The sequence below is a fragment of the Equus przewalskii genome, chromosome 1 (assembly GCF_037783145.1).
Source record: "Equus przewalskii isolate Varuska chromosome 1, EquPr2, whole genome shotgun sequence".
NCBI lineage: Eukaryota > Metazoa > Chordata > Mammalia > Perissodactyla > Equidae > Equus > Equus przewalskii.
The window spans coordinates 28,955,155-28,971,545 of record NC_091831.1 but is presented as its reverse complement, the minus strand read 5'-3'; the positions used below and the strand labels follow the sequence as shown (position 1 = coordinate 28,971,545).

The 16,391-nt window shown below is 36.8% G+C and overlaps 1 protein-coding gene across 5 annotated transcripts in view; it reads left to right on the top strand.

The window, feature by feature from the left end:
- The window catches only part of SLF2 (SMC5-SMC6 complex localization factor 2), a 42,142-nt gene extending 26,312 nt beyond the window's left edge, over positions 1 to 15,830 (top strand). For 3 of the 5 annotated variants that reach the window (XM_008534264.2, XM_008534263.2, XM_070558789.1), the window contains exons 12-20: positions 684 to 786; positions 1,403 to 1,579; positions 2,773 to 2,870; positions 3,429 to 3,516; positions 5,151 to 5,282; positions 5,727 to 5,804; positions 7,944 to 8,030; positions 10,310 to 10,378; positions 12,539 to 15,830. In XM_008534264.2, the coding sequence (XP_008532486.1) occupies positions 684 to 786; positions 1,403 to 1,579; positions 2,773 to 2,870; positions 3,429 to 3,516; positions 5,151 to 5,282; positions 5,727 to 5,804; positions 7,944 to 8,030; positions 10,310 to 10,378; positions 12,539 to 12,574 (868 nt within the window). In that variant the 3' untranslated portion in view covers positions 12,575 to 15,830. The remainder of the gene's footprint in view (positions 1 to 683; positions 787 to 1,402; positions 1,580 to 2,772; positions 2,871 to 3,428; positions 3,517 to 5,150; positions 5,283 to 5,726; positions 5,805 to 7,943; positions 8,031 to 10,309; positions 10,379 to 12,538) is intronic. The other 2 variants (XM_070558785.1, XM_070558774.1) reach the window with 1 other exon arrangement.
- The last annotated feature ends 561 nt before the right edge of the window (positions 15,831 to 16,391 follow it).

Sequence of the window (16,391 nt, the reverse complement as noted above, 5' to 3'; positions counted from 1 at the left end):
TCTTCAGGGCTGGCCCTGTGGCTGAGTGGTTGAGTTCGCGCACTCCGCTGCAGGTGGCCCAGTGTTTCGTTGGTTCGAATCCTGGGCACGGACATGGCACTGCTCATCGGACCACGTTGGGGTGGCATCCCGCATGCCACAACTGGAAGGACCCACAACGAAGAATATAATACAACTATGTACCGGGGGGGCTTTGGGGAGAAAAAGGGGAAAAAAAACAAATAAAATATTTAAAAAAAAAAAAAAAAGAATTGTTTCTTTATATTGCCTTGGCAGTTTCTTTAGGCCAGTCATGAGGCCTTTAAATATTATGAGTTCTTTGTAGTGAGAGCCACCTTCTCTACATAGCTCTCTGACACCAAGAGCCACGAGGATAGTGCCTTATAAAAAGTAGCGTTCAAGGGAAAACTAATCCGTAGAGAGGGAAATCAGATTGGTATTTACCTGGAGTGGGAGATAGTGGATTGACTTGGATCTGGCATGAAGGGACTTTTGGGGGTAATGGGAATATTCTATTTCTTGATTCAGATGCTGGTCACACTAGTATATATACATTTATCAAAACTTAAAATGGGTATATTTTATTGTATGTAAATTATACCTCAATAAAACTTACTTTTCAGTATTTCTTAAAGTAATTATTTTGTGCCTAATTTCCTATTGCTTTATTCACTTTTTAATAGTTCTGAAACACAGATGACATTGGGGGAAAAAGGAAGTGAAGATTCATCTTTTAAGCCAATTTTTTCAGCTCTTCCTGAAACCAACATTTTAAATGTAGTTAAGGTAGGAAAAAACTCTTTTGTATGTCTTTAGCACAGAGATGGAACTCTTTAGTTTTGTGCTTAATGTTTTAAAACAAAATCACTAGTGTTTTACCAAGTGATTTCCAGTCTCTGAAATTTTTTAGCAATAATCTTTGTGTTAGAGGTTGTTTTTATTTTTGTTTTAATATTAGGAGTGAAAGGGAACTTTAGATTGGAGTTATGTAATTAAAATAGTTCTAGGAATACTTTTACCAAAAACCTTTTTGAAACTAATATTTTTTGAAACCAATAATTTTTTAGAGGATGTATGACGAAAAACTTATTACTTACAATGTAACTTAGTGATCAAGAATTAGTAACAGTGTTAAAACATTTTTAGTGGCTGAATCAAATCAATGATATTGAACTGTTAAGAAGAAAATCTTGAAAATCAAAAATGGAGAAGAAAATATTTATCCAGTCACCTAACTCAACTGTTAGCATGACTGTTTCTTGCCTTCTTTTTTCTAGACGGCTAATGTTTTATTTTCTTTATAGTTCTCTTTTGCATTTTTTGTCAAAAAGTTTCTGTAACTTAAGCTCTTCAAGTAAAATGTATCTCCTTAAGTTGTTTTGTCTCTGCATTTGTTTCACAGTTTCTAGGCTTGTGTACATCTATACATCCAGAAGGTTACCAGGATCGTGAGGTAATGTTGCTGATTTTAATGTTGTTTAAAATGAGTTTGGAGAAACAGCTGAAACAGATTCCTCTAGTGGACTTTCAAAGCCTCCTGATAAACTTGATGAAAAACATCAGAGATTGGAACACAAAGGTAATGTGACTTAAAACTTTAGTATTGGGTTTTTTTGGTATAGCATCACAATTTGACTTTCATAGTGTATGCAGAATTAATAGTTTCTAAGCTCAGTTAAGATCTTTGGCAGATGAAAAATAAACTGAGGAAGAGACTGTCTTTGTTGGAACTGTATTATTTAAATTTGTGATAACTGAATCTTTTCTAAAACCGCAGCTATTCTTTCAATAAAAAAAGTGTGTTTATTGGGGATTTGCTGTGGGCCAAGTATATTATAATGTAGGTGCTAGAGATACAGCTGTGAGAAAGATAAAATCCTTGTCCTCATAGCAGTTTTATCCTAGTCAGTGGGTTAGATAATAAACAAAGTGTAGGTTATAGTAGGTCAAGTTCTAATACGTGCTACAGATTAAAATAAAGCAGGACATGGGTATAGAGAGTAGCAAGGCAGGGGTGCTCTGCTATTGCAGATGAGGCAGTCGGGGAAGTCCTTTCAGAAGTGACCTTTGAGCAGAGACCTAAATGAAGTGGTGGAATGAGTCACGTATACAACAAGAATTTGAGTTGAACTTATGCAGCCATATATAATTTTTGTTAAGTTTTTAAATATATTTTTCAGCCTTTTGTGGTGGGAAATTTCAAACATGTGCAGAAGTAGAGAGAAGAATGTAATGAACCCCTAAGTACCTATCACCCAGCTTCAACAATTATCACAACATAATCAATCTTGTCTTGTCTGTTACCCTCATCCCATACTTCCTTCCCCTACTCAGGGATTAGTTTGAAGCAATTCTGTTAGACTTTAAATACTAGAATAGTTGAGGATCCCTAAAATGCAAGAAATCCCAGGTCAGGAATATGTTGATCTTCTGCAACTCTCATTGTACACCTTTCGGAACTGGTATTTGTATTTAGATTACTTTTTTCTTCCAAGAAGTACTGTTTAAATACAGATACAGATGTGATGTAGCACAAAACATGAATGCCAGATGAAATTCTGATAAATGTATCTGGTTAGTCTGTTGTAGAGTTTAAGACTGAATCTCTGTACTGTGTACATTTTAGCAGGTTCTAAACTCCACGCTGTTTCTAAAAATGAGTGTTCTTATTGTAATAACACTTCCATTAGGGCAAGAAGAGATGTGGATAATCTATTAGATGTTTGACTCCATTGTCTTATTTGAAAAATCTTGTTCATTCTTTGTTTTCAGGTGCCTGAACTCTGTCTGGCCATAAGTGAACTCTCCAGTCATCCCCACAATCTTCTGTGGTTGGTACAGCTGGTGCCTAACTGGACGTCACGTGGAAGGTACTGAAAAGTGAGAATTAGATATTAAGAAAATTTTATAATGTTTACATGAATGGAAAGCTTTTGGGACCTTTATTTCCTTTCATCACTCCTTGACTGTTAGACCAGAGTCTTTTATTTCATATTCAGCTGTGGGAAAAGGCATTGGCATTCTGATTCTGACACTTAACTTAGATCATTTTGTAATATTCTTGATTTTTAATTTTAGCTTATCTGATAATTTACATGGTACATACCATGAAAGTGAATGAAATAGCATTTTCTTTGCTTTAGTAAAAATAAATTCCAGCAGTAAGATAGATTTTCTATCAGTAAATCAGCAAGGTCAAAGATAAAGGCTCTTTAATGATTTGCCTGAGCTTCAGGCAACTCTAGCTTTATGTAGAAATATTTTACATGAAAATTATACTGTCTTGTTAAAGCTCATATCTTCTTGAATACCCTTCTCTTGAAGGATTAGCTGTTTCCAATTAGAAGAACTCCTTTTGGCTCCTTCATTTGCTTCTCAAGCAATATTGATTAAAATACATTCTAAATACTTTTAAATTCTAATTCCAGGCAACTGAGACAGTGCCTCAGCCTAGTGATTATTTCAAAGCTTTTGGATGAGAAACATGAAGATATCCCCAATGCCAGTAACCTGCAGGTATAAATAACATTTTTGTTCTCTTTTAATAAATGGAGAGTTGGTGAGGTGTAGGGAAAAGTGATGAATCCTGAGTCAGAATCCTGGGGTTAGATCTCAACTCTCGGGCATAATACTATTCATGTATTCTTTTTTTTTTTTTTCCTTTTTCTCCCCAAAGCCCCTCCAGTACATAGTTGTATATTCTTCGTTGTGGGTCCTTCTAGTTGTGGCATGTGGGACGCTGCCTCAGCGTGGTTTGATGAGTGGTGCCATGTCCGCGCCCAGGATCCGAACCAACAAAACACTGGGCTGCCTGCAGCAGAGCGCGCGAACTTAACCACTCGGCCACGGGGCCAGCCCCTATTCATGTATTCTGTAGAATGGTACTTAACTAATGAGATCCAGTTTCTTCATCTGTGAAATGGAGGTGGTATCGCACTCTCTACCACAGAGGATGGTTGTAGACAATTAGATGAATTAATGTATTAAAACTTCTGGGAAAATCATAATATGACATTTTTTATTAAATTAGTTCACTTCATCAAGGTTAGCAATTTTATCAGAAGAGCTTAAAAGTGGTTGCCCTCCATTGCTTGTTCAGTCATGAATTTATCATGTATATATGAGTGTGTAAACATGTCCTATGGAAGCTTCACTCCAAGAAGTCCTGAAAGCTTTTTACCAACATTAATGACATTAATGGGGCTACTCACAGTTGGATTTGAAAACTTAACGTAGAATCTAATCTAGATGTGGTGTTCTTGTTTAAATTGCAATTCAGTACATGATACTCTATTAGGTCCTAGAGATAAAGAAATGAATTAGAGGCTCTGCCCTTGAAAACATAATCTAGTGGTTGAAACAGAATAAACCAGCCCTTGTGGTCCAGTGTAGTCCACAGTGATAGAAGTATATGCACAGCGTGCTGTGGGACAGAGAGATGGAAAGGGACGGCTGGTTTCTGCATTAGTAAAGTTGAGGTAGATTTGATTCCAGATATATGGGGACCACTCCTGAGCCACCAGAGTAATTAGCAAATAGCTCTTAATCCTTTCAGTGTATTTACTGCCATCAAAAAAGAATTCTTTTCAAAATTCAATAACTTCTGCTCACAGGGAGATTCAACTTTCAAATAATTTCACAGAGAAAGCACTCCCTTTGACCTCTATTGTTATGCCATTTGGTCTCCCCCTTAAGCTTTTGTCCTCAATTACAAGTACTAAATATTTCATTTAAAATCCCTTTTAAGCAATTGAGACTTTTTTTTTTTAAAGATTTTATTTTTCCTTTTTCTCCCAAAGCTCCCTGGTACATAGTTGTATATTCTAGTTGTGGGTCCTTCTAGTTGTGGTACGCAGGACGCCGCCTCAGCACGGCCTGATGAGCGGTGCCATGTCCGCCCCCAGGATCCGGACCAGCGAACCCCTAGGCCGCTGAAGCAGAGCGCGCGAACCCAACCACTCAGCCACGGGCCTGCCCCAATTGAGGCCTTTTAAGTAAAGGAGAAATGGATATCACTGGACTATAAAGAAAACTAAAGGGGCAAAATTAAAGAAGGCAAAATGAACAGAGGACACACTGAAGAAAGGTAGCCTAAGAAAGAGCAACTGTATTCCTTAGCAATATTCAGTATCTCCTCTTTCTTTTGATAGGTATCAGTCCTACATCGCTATCTTGTGCAAATGAAGCCTTCTGATTTGTTGAAGAAAATGGTCTTGAAGAAAAGGACTGAACAACCAAATGGCACTATTGACGAGAGTCTTCATTTGGAACTTGAAAAGCAGGTATCCAGGGCTAGGTCATCTCAAAAGAGTACATATGAGCATAACTTCCTAACACTGATAGCATAGGCATTTCTGGAATTAGAGACTAGATACATTCTAGCAAGCACAACTATAAAGTGAATGATATTTTTTATTTTTGCTGTCATGAAATTATTCAGGAAAACTTGAAAGTTGAGAATTGAGGTAAAATGATGGTTTTTGGTAATTAACACTGGGAGTATATTTTCTGGCCCTTTACTAGTGCAGTCCTGAGGTAGTAAATGGAATGCACTTGAGTTAGAAATCAGAAAGCCTGGGTTAAATGCTTGGCTTTTCCCCATTTACCAGCTTAGTTGACTTTAGCAAATCCTTAATCCTTCCTGGGCAGCTTTCCTAATGTGTAAACTGGATTGTCATCTATGCCAGCTAATTCATGGATGTTTATTTTATTCATTTTCCTTACAGGCATATTACCTGACCTACATTCTTCTTCATTTAGTTGGTGAAGTTAGTTGTTCCCATTCTTTTTCTTCTGGACAACGGGTGGGTAGTTTTTAGTGATTTTTTTGTTTTTAAGAAGTGTCACTATTGATGGAATGCATGAACATTCTTTATATAGGAGAAAACTTAGTAAAAGTTAACTTTGGATTTGCTATAGAAATCCCATTGTACACTGGATAGAGGGAAGTAATAGTAACCTTGCAACCATATCATTGACAAGAATTATTTGTCTGTAAATGTTCATTCTGGAACGAACTTAGTAGAATAGAACTTATTGGAATAGAACTTAGCCATCACAACTTGGCAACAGTGTAATACATTAGTAAGATATCAAGGTCACTAAATACCAAATGGGCCAGCTCTTAGCTGGTATCTTCTCTTCTCCCAGTCTACTTTTTTTTTTGTTTAGAAATATTTGCCTTCAAAATTAAACTGATGATGTCAGGCTACTTCAGATAGACATTTCTTTTTTGTTGTTGTTTTTCTGCTTTTTTTCTCCCAATCCCCCCGGTACATAGTTGTGTATTTTTAGCTGTGGCTCCTTCTAGTTGTGGCATGTGGGACGCCGCCTCAGCGTGGCCTGACGAGCGGTGCCATGTCCGCACCCAGGATCCAAACTAGCAAGATCCTAGGCTGCTGAAGCAGAGTGCACAAACTTAACCACTCAGCCACTGGGCCAACCCTTTTTTTTTTTTTCCTGCTATATCTGATGTCTCCAGATAGACATTTCTGAATTATCTCCCATATTAAGATTTTCATTTTGAATTATTCTATTCTTCCCATAGTACCATGATCCATACTCCTGGGGAAAGTTCTTGTTTAATTCCTCATGTTTCACACCTTAGGTAATCCAACCCCGTCTTAAAATTTAGTATCTTAGGCATAATGAAAAGGACACAAGACTGGTCCGTGTGTTTTTATAAACACTGTAGTACATACAACCTATGTTTGCTTTTCTGATTGAAACCTAATGTAGTCATCTATCTGTAATGTTCTTATATGGTCTTCACATTTTTTTTCTGATTAAGAACGATCATTATTGTTTAAAAATTCAATTATTATAAAACCATATAAGGTAGAAAGTGAAAGATTCCTAGAATCCATTGCCCTCCTGTAGACTTCTCCATAATGTATGCATATTATATGACTCCAACAAAAATGGGGTCATACCATTCATACTATTTGCCACTTGTCTTTGTATTTTCACTTTAATATGTTAGCATTTCTGTCTAATAACTATAGTATTTGAAAAGCTTTATTGATGAACATTATCCTTTTTGTGATTCCACACAGTGCTAACGTGAACATGCTTATTCATATATCTCTACCAACCTATGCAAGCATTTCTATAGGGTAAATCCCTAGCAGTAGAATTGCGAAGTCAAAGGTTATAAATTTTTCAAATTTTACTTATTTTAAGATAGCTGTCGGAGGCTGGCACAGTGGCGCAGCGGTTAAGTTCACACGTTCCACTTCAGCAGCCCAGGGTTCACTGGTTCGGATCTCGGGTGTGGACCTACGCACTGCTTATCAAGCCATGCTGTGGCAGGCATCCCACAAATAAAATAGAGGAAGATGGGCATGGATGTTAGCTCAGGGCTAATCTTCCTCAAAAAAAAAAAAAAAAAAAGAGCTGTTATCACATTTCCCTCCCAAAAAGCATCCATTTATATTCTCACCTTAATATAGTCAATCATACTATATGTATGAGAGTGACTGTTTTGGACTATACACTTCTAAAACTTAAGACACTTAATTTTTCAAGGAACTATTATTAAAGTTTATATTCTTCATAGAGGAAAAAGTAGGTTAGCTGTTATTTGAATATTCTACTAGAGAATGTGTTAAAGGAAGGACTCTATTTAAATTTCTGGGCATTATGTCACAGTCTGAGCTCTAGGGTTAGTTTTCATTAATGTGCCTTAATACATAGCAAAATAACGTGTATTTTTCTGTCTATTTTTTACGTTAATCAGCAGTAAACCGTAATAGTCTCTTGGTTGCGGCAGTTACTGCTTTCACTGACAGGCCTGCTGCTGTGCTGGGTGGTCAGCGTCAGAAATTGCTAAGTGGAGAGTGAGAGATTTTTAAATGGTTCTTAGTTGTTTTAACTGCTTAATCTCCTCTGTTAATTTGTAATGCTTCAGAGTTCTTTTCATCTCTTGTGTTTGTTCTGCACAGAAACACTTTGTGCACCTCTGTGGGGCTTTGGAAAAGCATGTTAAGTGTGATATTAGGGAAGACGCAAGACTATTTTATAGAACTAAGGTAAGTGTGGGTTTTTCTTACATATTGTTAGCATTTTTGTTTAACTTTGGTTACATAATATTTGAGGAAGAGAAGCATATAAGCCTCTCTTTAAAAAAAAGAACATATGAGATTAGAAATATGACTTTCTCCTTAATAACAGAAATCATCTGAGTGTTTTTTGTTTTTGCTAAGGAAGACTCACCCTGAGCTAACATCTGTTGCAATCTTCCTCTTTTTGCTTGAGGAAAAGATTCAGCCTGAGCTAACATCTGTGCCAGTCATCCTCTGTTTTGTTGCCACCATAGCACGGCCAATGAGTGATGGAGGTCTGCACTCGAGATCCAAACCTGTGAACCCCAGGCTGCCAAAGCAGAACATGTGAACTTAGCCACTAGGCCAAGGGGTCAGCCCCAGAAATCAGCTTTTACTAAGTTCTTCTAGCCAGAGTGAAAGTGAAAGGAAAAAAATCTCAAAGCAAATACATTTTTCATTTTAGTATACTCTCTATTCTAAAACTCCTGACACCTAAGGAGAAAAGTGCTTCCAATACTAATGAAACTTACTAGTTTTTTCCCATTGTACAAATTAAGACCTTTGTGCTTAAGTTAGCTTCAAGGGTTAAAGCATTGTTTAAATAAATATATAAGTTTTAAAACAGTGGTTATAAAATTTCGTGATGGTTGAAAACTTTTGTTCATAGAGAAGAATTAATTTAGCTGTTATCCTTTGAATATTCCATTAGAGAATGTTTTAAAGGAAGGACTTTTCAAATCTCTGAGTCCTACATCACCCAGTCTGAGCTCTAGGATGGAAATAATTCTGCAGCAAACTTGCTTTTTTCTTAAAGGTTTAGTATATGCAAAGACAGTAGAAAAGCTGAATATGTGAGTATGGAGTTAGGAAAGGAATTTTAATATTGATAAAATGATTTGAAAATTGTTCCTGAAACATAAAATTAAACACCTCTTCTTTAAAAACTTTTTTGTCTAAGGATTTTTTTTTATTCCAAATCATCTTTTAGCTTTTGTAATGTAAAGCTGATTCTTTTTTGCCACTTGTGTTTGGATAGTCATTGAATGTGAAGGTTCAGCTTTGTAACTTTATATCTTACGTTAGTTAGCTGTAAAGGGTCGTCATTTCAACAATGTCCGTTTGGATTTAGTATCTGTATTTATTTTAGTAGATTTAAGTTAAGTACAGAAATGAGCGACTAATGAAGTTGTATCAGATTGCAGAGTTTCAAATATATTTAGGGGATAGCTCTTTGCCTTAGAGTGGAAATCATGGTTTCAGAAGCACATTCTTTTGAACGTTGATTAGAATTACTGGCCCGTAGAACTTGGTGGTAGTGGCTACTGCTGACAGACATGCTAAAAGGGGACCACCCAAGGTTTTTGTTTCTTAAAGCCAAGAGCCGGCAGAGATTGGTGCGCGGGCTCTTCTTACTTGGAGTGGAGAGTGACGGAGAGGTCTGAGGAAATTGCTTCAGGGGATGGTCCTGCTGAAATAGATGAGTTGCATGCCTCTCCACAAGCCTCTAGTAGAAAAGGTGGTGATTGTTTTGGAGAAACTGAATCTGCTGAACTCTAAATGAAGAAAAAAAGCAGACCTTGCAATTTACTTTCTAAACTTAAGGCAGCTATAAAATTCCTGACTGACTTAAAACATTTTTCTCAAGCAGCTATGTTCAAGAGCTAATTGAGAACCTCTAGAGTGGTAGAAAAGTTTGAGTTTCGCACAGAGACTTGCTAAACCTCCAAATATAGGAACATACCAGATATGGATTCATAGTACTGTGCAAAATCCTAAGAAGGCATAACAGTGAATTTTGGATCTTCTGATAATGTGGAAAGGAACGAACGACAACCATTTTTTGTGGCCTTGAGTCTTTCAAATAGAAGCTGGGAAGGCAGGGAACAACCAAAGCCTTGAGCCCTGTAACAAAGCCCACCCGTCAGCTTCTCTATCTGGGTGTTCAAAAGCCAGCAAGTTGAAAATGTAAGTGTCTTGAAGGCAAGGAATATGTTTTTCTGGATGATCTTCAGTAACTAATGGGAAAATGGAGTCCTAAGCATTCAGTATTTTAGATTATGGTGATGAAGAAAAGTCTTATTAGTCACTGTGATTTGAAAACCTCTCCAGAAGATGAGTTTATTTTATCTTTCTTGACAAAAATCAAATTGAGTTGTTGGGTGTGGGCCTGTCACAGCTATCAGATCTTTTGTATCGAGCGTTAAATTGATTTTAGGTGAGGATGTTTTGATCTAATCCCTTTTCCCCTTTTTGATATTTTTTAGGTGAAAGACTTGGTTGCCAGGATACATGGAAAATGGCAGGAAATAATCCAGAACTGTCGGCCTACTCAGGTGTCGTTTTATTAAACAATTTTGTTTATTCTTAATAATTTTGTTAAATGATATTTCTCCATATTTTTGAATAAAGTATGACAGAGCATTTGCTTCTAAGTATCTTAAGATAAACTGAAAATTCCCCTGTAATAGTTTATGTATGTTTTTAAGGTTTTTTTGCTTTATATTCAGTTTATTTCCAGAGGTGGTTGAGCCCATTTTAAAACGTTACATTGCATCAAATGGAGGTTATTTCGTGAGGAGCATTTTTCTTAACAGCTTCATTAAAGACATAAAATTCATATGCCATGTCATCCATTTAAAGTATACAGTGGTTTTTAGTATATGCACAGAGTTGTACAACCATTACCACAATCTAACTTTAGAACATTTTTGTCACTCTAAAAAGAAGTCACATACCCGTTAGCAGTCACTCCTCATTCCCCAACACCTGTGCTCCCATCCCCACTCCCCCCAAGCCCTAGGCAACCACTAATCTACTTTCTGTCTGTATAGATTCGCCTGTTCTTTACATTTCATATAGAAGAAGTCATATACTATGTGGTCTTTGATGAGTGGCTGAGTGCCTTCTTCCATATAACATAAAATTAAGTGAATCCGTGTTGTAGCATGTATTTCCTTTCTATTGCCAAATCAATATTGTATGGATATATCACATTTTATTATCCGCTTAGTAGATGGACTTTTGAGTTGTTTCCACTTCCTGGCTATTATGAATAATGCTTTCATGAACATTTGGATACAGGTTTTTGTGTGAACGTATGTTTCAAATGAAAACATCTTGAGCATATACCTGGGGGTGGAATTGCTAGGTCATATGGTAACTCTGTGTTAAATGTTTTGAGGAACTGCCGGACTGTTTTCCAAAGTGGCTGCACCATTTTATATTCCTGCCAGAATGTGTGAGCTTTCTAATTTCTTCACATTCTTGCCAACCTGGTTATTACCTGTCTTTTTGACTGTGGCCATAGTAGGGGGTTGGAAGTAGAATCTCATTGTGGTTTTAATTTGCATTTCCCTAGTGACTAATGATGTTGAGCATCTTTTTATGTGCTTATTGACCATTCATATAGCTTCTTTGGAGAAATGTCTATTCAAATCCTTCGCCCATTTTGTAATTGGGTTTTTTTATCTTTTTATTATTGAATTCTAAGAATTCTCCATATGTTCTAAATACAAGTCCCTTATTGGGTGTATAATTTGCTAGTATTTTCTCCCATTCTCTGTGTTGTCTTTTCACTGTCTTCATGGTATCATTTGTGCAACAAAAGTTTTTAATTGTGATGACGTCCAGTTTTATCTAATTTTTTTCTTTTGTCTCTTACGCTTTCGGTGTCATATCTAAGGAGACTTTGCTTAAGAGGGGCATTGTTTAAACACCTGTTATTAAGTTTGCCATCCTGCTTGTTTACACACTAACTGATGTAGGATTGTCTAAAATGATGCTTCTCAAATTTTAATGTGCATAGGCATCAACTGGGAACCTGCTGAAATGCAGATTTTGACTCAATAGGTCTGGGGTGGGACCTGAGATATTCTTCATTTCTAACAGGTTCTCAGATTAATACCAGTGCTGCTGGTCCAGAGCCAATATTTTGAGTAGATAGGGCCTAGAAGTTGTTTATGTTTTATATCAAAGTAATAAGAACGCTGAAGATTAGTTAGGAAAAGCACTCCCAATATTTATGGCGTTTTGACTCTTTTGCTGTTGATGTCGTTTGTAAGATATATATGCTTTTTTAGAGAAATCTTTGAGAAATCTTAAGCTAGTGTTTTGTTGTTTTTTATTTTAGTTTCTAACTTCAATAAACTATTTTTTAGCTAGCCAACTTTGCTGATGTGTCATTAAAACAGAAAAGAATGTAATACCAAAACTTTATATTAATCAGCTTAACATTTTACCTAATCTTCTTAAATATGACCCTCCACATGTTAGTGAGGAAAACATCTTGTACTTGTTTTATACTTTTTTTTAATTGTTAGACTACAAAGTGTAAAACTTGAATCTGATTACCATAAATTTTCAGAGAAATGTTCAATATGAAGATTATTACTTTCATTATCAAAGCCCATTGTCTGATGATTAGTAGTTTTATAAGGATTAATGCATAATCTGATTTTCTTTTATCCTGTTTTTTTCACCCTTCCCCTTTCTAGGGGCAGCTTCATGACTTCTGGGTACCAGATTCTTAACAAGATTTACAGCAGCAAAAATATGAACCAAGAGAAATTCAATGAAAGCTCTCCTGGAGGAGTAGAATGGATTACTACAGAATCTAGTGGAATGCTAAGAAAATGTGCAGCAAATGTGCCACTTGAATATCTAGTATGAAACTGGTAATGAAGAAATTGCCATTTCTGAAGCAGATATGAAACACAATCTGCTTAATTAAGGCAACTGGCCTTTTAAAAGAGCAGAATCCTGTAATGAGAGGGGAGGGGTAGAAGCAGCTAGTAGTTGCATGTGTAACCTGCCCCTATTAACTCCTTTTGTTAAATTGTAAGCCAGTTATCTTTTTTTTTTCTTTTTTTTGTATTTGTGGCACTTGGATTATCACACGAAATATGTAAGAAAGAGTTTGGACCAACTTGAGGAGTTGGACGTGCAAACCAAGAACAAGTTCCAGCTGGATTTAGTTTTCCCTCTTGGTTATGTTAGGACTCAAAGGGAAAGCTTAGAACTGAGTTCAGTAACAAAAAGGATAAATCTCTTCTGTAACTCTTATAAACCACAGGGAGGTTTCAACCCATGCATTTTCCTTCACTGTTCAAGATTATAAATCTGTTACTGTTTTCAAAATACATGTAAACAAACAGTTGAAAAACAGAAGTTTGGTATATTGTCAGATCCCCTTACGAGGATGAGGTTAAGCTATAAAATAGTGGCTCTGATTTTATGCCAAAACATTCATATGCAGTTTGTTTTGGATTTCTTTTAAGCGCATTTTTTTTTAAATGCTGGTTAAATCTTAGAATCTTGGCTAAATGTTAGCATTCTGGCCCTTGTAGCCATATTACAGAAGTCTATATTGTAAAAGCTTAACAATCTGGACAAGTTTCCAAAAACCTTACTTCCCTTCATATATAGCCTTGGCAGAGACCTGGATGGCGTTTATTCTTTGGGACACTGTGTGCACGTGTGTATATGCACACACGTGTGTGCTTGTATTTTAAAGTTGCACTTGAAAACCACAGCTGCTCTAAATTCTTAAACACTGGAAAGCCATCCTTTGGTTAAATGGTGGAGGGTTAGTAGAAGTGCGCATGCTGGTCTTAGCCCAAGGGCCCTTTGAAGCCTTTGGTAGTTAGAGACGCTTACTAGCTAACTGAAAAATTCTTTTGTTGGCTGAGTGTCCCTTTTAGGAGGGTTTCTTGAAGGAGAACGTCAGCTTCTTTCTTCTTTCTTTCAGTACTGGCTTGGGTGAACTGCTCTCCCGAGCACTCTCATGTCTCCGGTTGTGGGGGAAGAGGATGGAGGGAAAGGGCATTGGACTTCATGTGTATGGTTTGAGAGGGGAGGAAATAAATTTTGAAAAATAGCTTTCTACCTCTAAATTGAGGCTTAGGAGTAAAAAGCATTTAATCTTAAATTTATCATTTAAAATAGTATCAGTAACTTTTGAGCCCGTGTCAAGCATTGAGCAGTTAGAGATTTCATACAGAAGACTAAGTTAATCTAGTTCCCAAGAACCCCAGCTGAATGAGGCTCCAAGAGTCAGACCAACAGAAGTTTTATTTTGTGTTAAGTTTACTGGTAAGAATACTATTATCTTGATACTACCTCTCAAGGGTATTGTTAGAAAATGCCACTTATGGTTAATGAGATAGATACAAAGAGTTATATTTGACAGAAGCTTGAAACTCTGGCATCTATCTGCCCAACAATGGGAGCTTTCACTCTCTGTAATTTAATACTTTGTAGATACATTATTTGTGTGTAATTTTATAAGTGTTCATATTTTTCTCATTTTGCATTGTGTAAAGTGTACAAAATCTCAAAGTATAAAATACTGCTTATATTGCTTGTAATTACAGTGTGTAAATATTTTCTAATCGTGTACATTGACAGGGGGACAAGTGGGTTATTCAGGTTTTTTTTTTTAAGTAACCCTTTTGTATTGCAGTTTCAACAGAACTACCCATCAAATATAAAACCACTTTGATAAATTTTTATTTAACAATTCCAGTAAGAAAAGTTCTATTTTTAATTGTCTTTCTTCCATTAGAGAAAAATACTTCATCTGTCCCTTTAAAGTAAATAGCCAAACATCAGTTTGGGCCCTTATATTTATGACTCTGGTAGATGTCTTCGTCTCCAGGTCATATTCCAGTCAGTATTTGCATTTGGGTTCTCATAAAAATTTTGTGATTCTCTTTTAGCAGAAGTAGCCCATGGTTTTTCTCCCAAAGCAAGTATTATCCTTCCCCCTCTTGAGTCTCCATGCTTTGTCTCCCTCCTGCTGCTGTTGCCCAGTGAATGGGATGGTAGCAGGGGAGAAAATGTTCATTGCACAGAGAATGTCAGGCCACCTTTGGGACTTGGCAAACAAAGCTTGCACTGAGTGGTGGTGTGTTTGGCAATATTACTGTGCCAAAATCACCGTGTCTAATTTTCTGGATATATATGTCAAACTTATTACCCTTATTGCAAGCTGAAAATTAAGGTACTTGTAAGTGTTTATGCTTTTGTGTGTAACTGTTTGCCTTTTCTAAACTGCTTTTCTTGTTATCCAAAAATATAATTCTGTTAGTTATATCATGTTAAGCAAAGAGGCTCTCCATGCACAAAACGCATCTCTGTAGCAGTAAAGTAACAGCATTTATACATTTTCTGTCTGTCTCCTGATGGCAGTGGTGCCTTTGTCACCTTTCGGAAGGTTGGCATTTTGTTTTTATTTTGAAGTACAAGTAATAGCTTGCTTTTGACTTCACAAAAATCTCCCCAGATGTAAAAGATAGAAAATGGCGTGTTGTCATCTAGGCTCAGTTGGAGCACTTGCATTTTTATTTCTGTCAAAACAAGTATAGTTGGTGGGGACTGGCCAGTATTAATGTGTGGAGTCTTTAAACCAAGAGTAATTTTTAAATTAAAAAAAAATAAAAATGTAAGAGGTGACCCATTAACACTGAGTTGGAGAGTTAGGGGAGGACTGTCCTGGTTTGTCTCTGAGGAGGCACGGTTAGGGTGCAGGTGGCTGTGCATGTAGGCCACAATCTGTGGTGGTGGTTTCTTGCTCATTTGCAGTGTGGGTGCACTTCGTCATCTGTGCATTCGTTTCCCTGGGCAGTCCTGTCAGCCAGTTCATCCACCAGCTCTTAGGCAGTTGACAAGTAAACGCAGATTGCCTTTTTCTTTCTTTTTTTTTTTTTAAGGATTTTATACTACATCTTGTTTAAAGTCCTATGAATGTATGTGTGTGTTATTAAAATGGCTTTTTCTCAGTTTGAACACGTGTTTGGTAATATTCGTTTCGGAGTGGGGATGGTTAAGTATCTGGAATGTCCTGTTTCTTCCCCTGCCCCATCTCCTAATTTTTAAAACTGATTTTTTCCTTTCTTCCTCTTGCTTTGGATTCTCCAATCAGTTTTTTAGCCTGATGTCACCTGTTTCTGGAATACAGAAAGGCATAGCTATACACAGTTCACTTTTCATATAACCTGATTAATAATTTGCTGTATACTTTGCTGTCAGGAGTTCAGTAATCTCATTCTTACATTGCCTCATTCACTCTGTTCATTCGACAACTATTGAGTACCTGCCACATGCTTGGCACTCTTGAGGATTCAGCGAGGAGTCAGTGATGAACAACATAAACAGAGCTCTCATGAGTCTTACTTTCTGGTATCCAGGTGAAAATACTTTCTATTACTGGGCAAAGAAGACTGGAAAAGAACACCCTTGTCCTGGCTCCTTCATTCTGGAGCCCAGGGCTAAGAAAGGGGAAGCCATACAATGCCAAGACAGGACTTAGGACCACCTCCATCCTGCCAGGCAGATACAGCTCTGGGT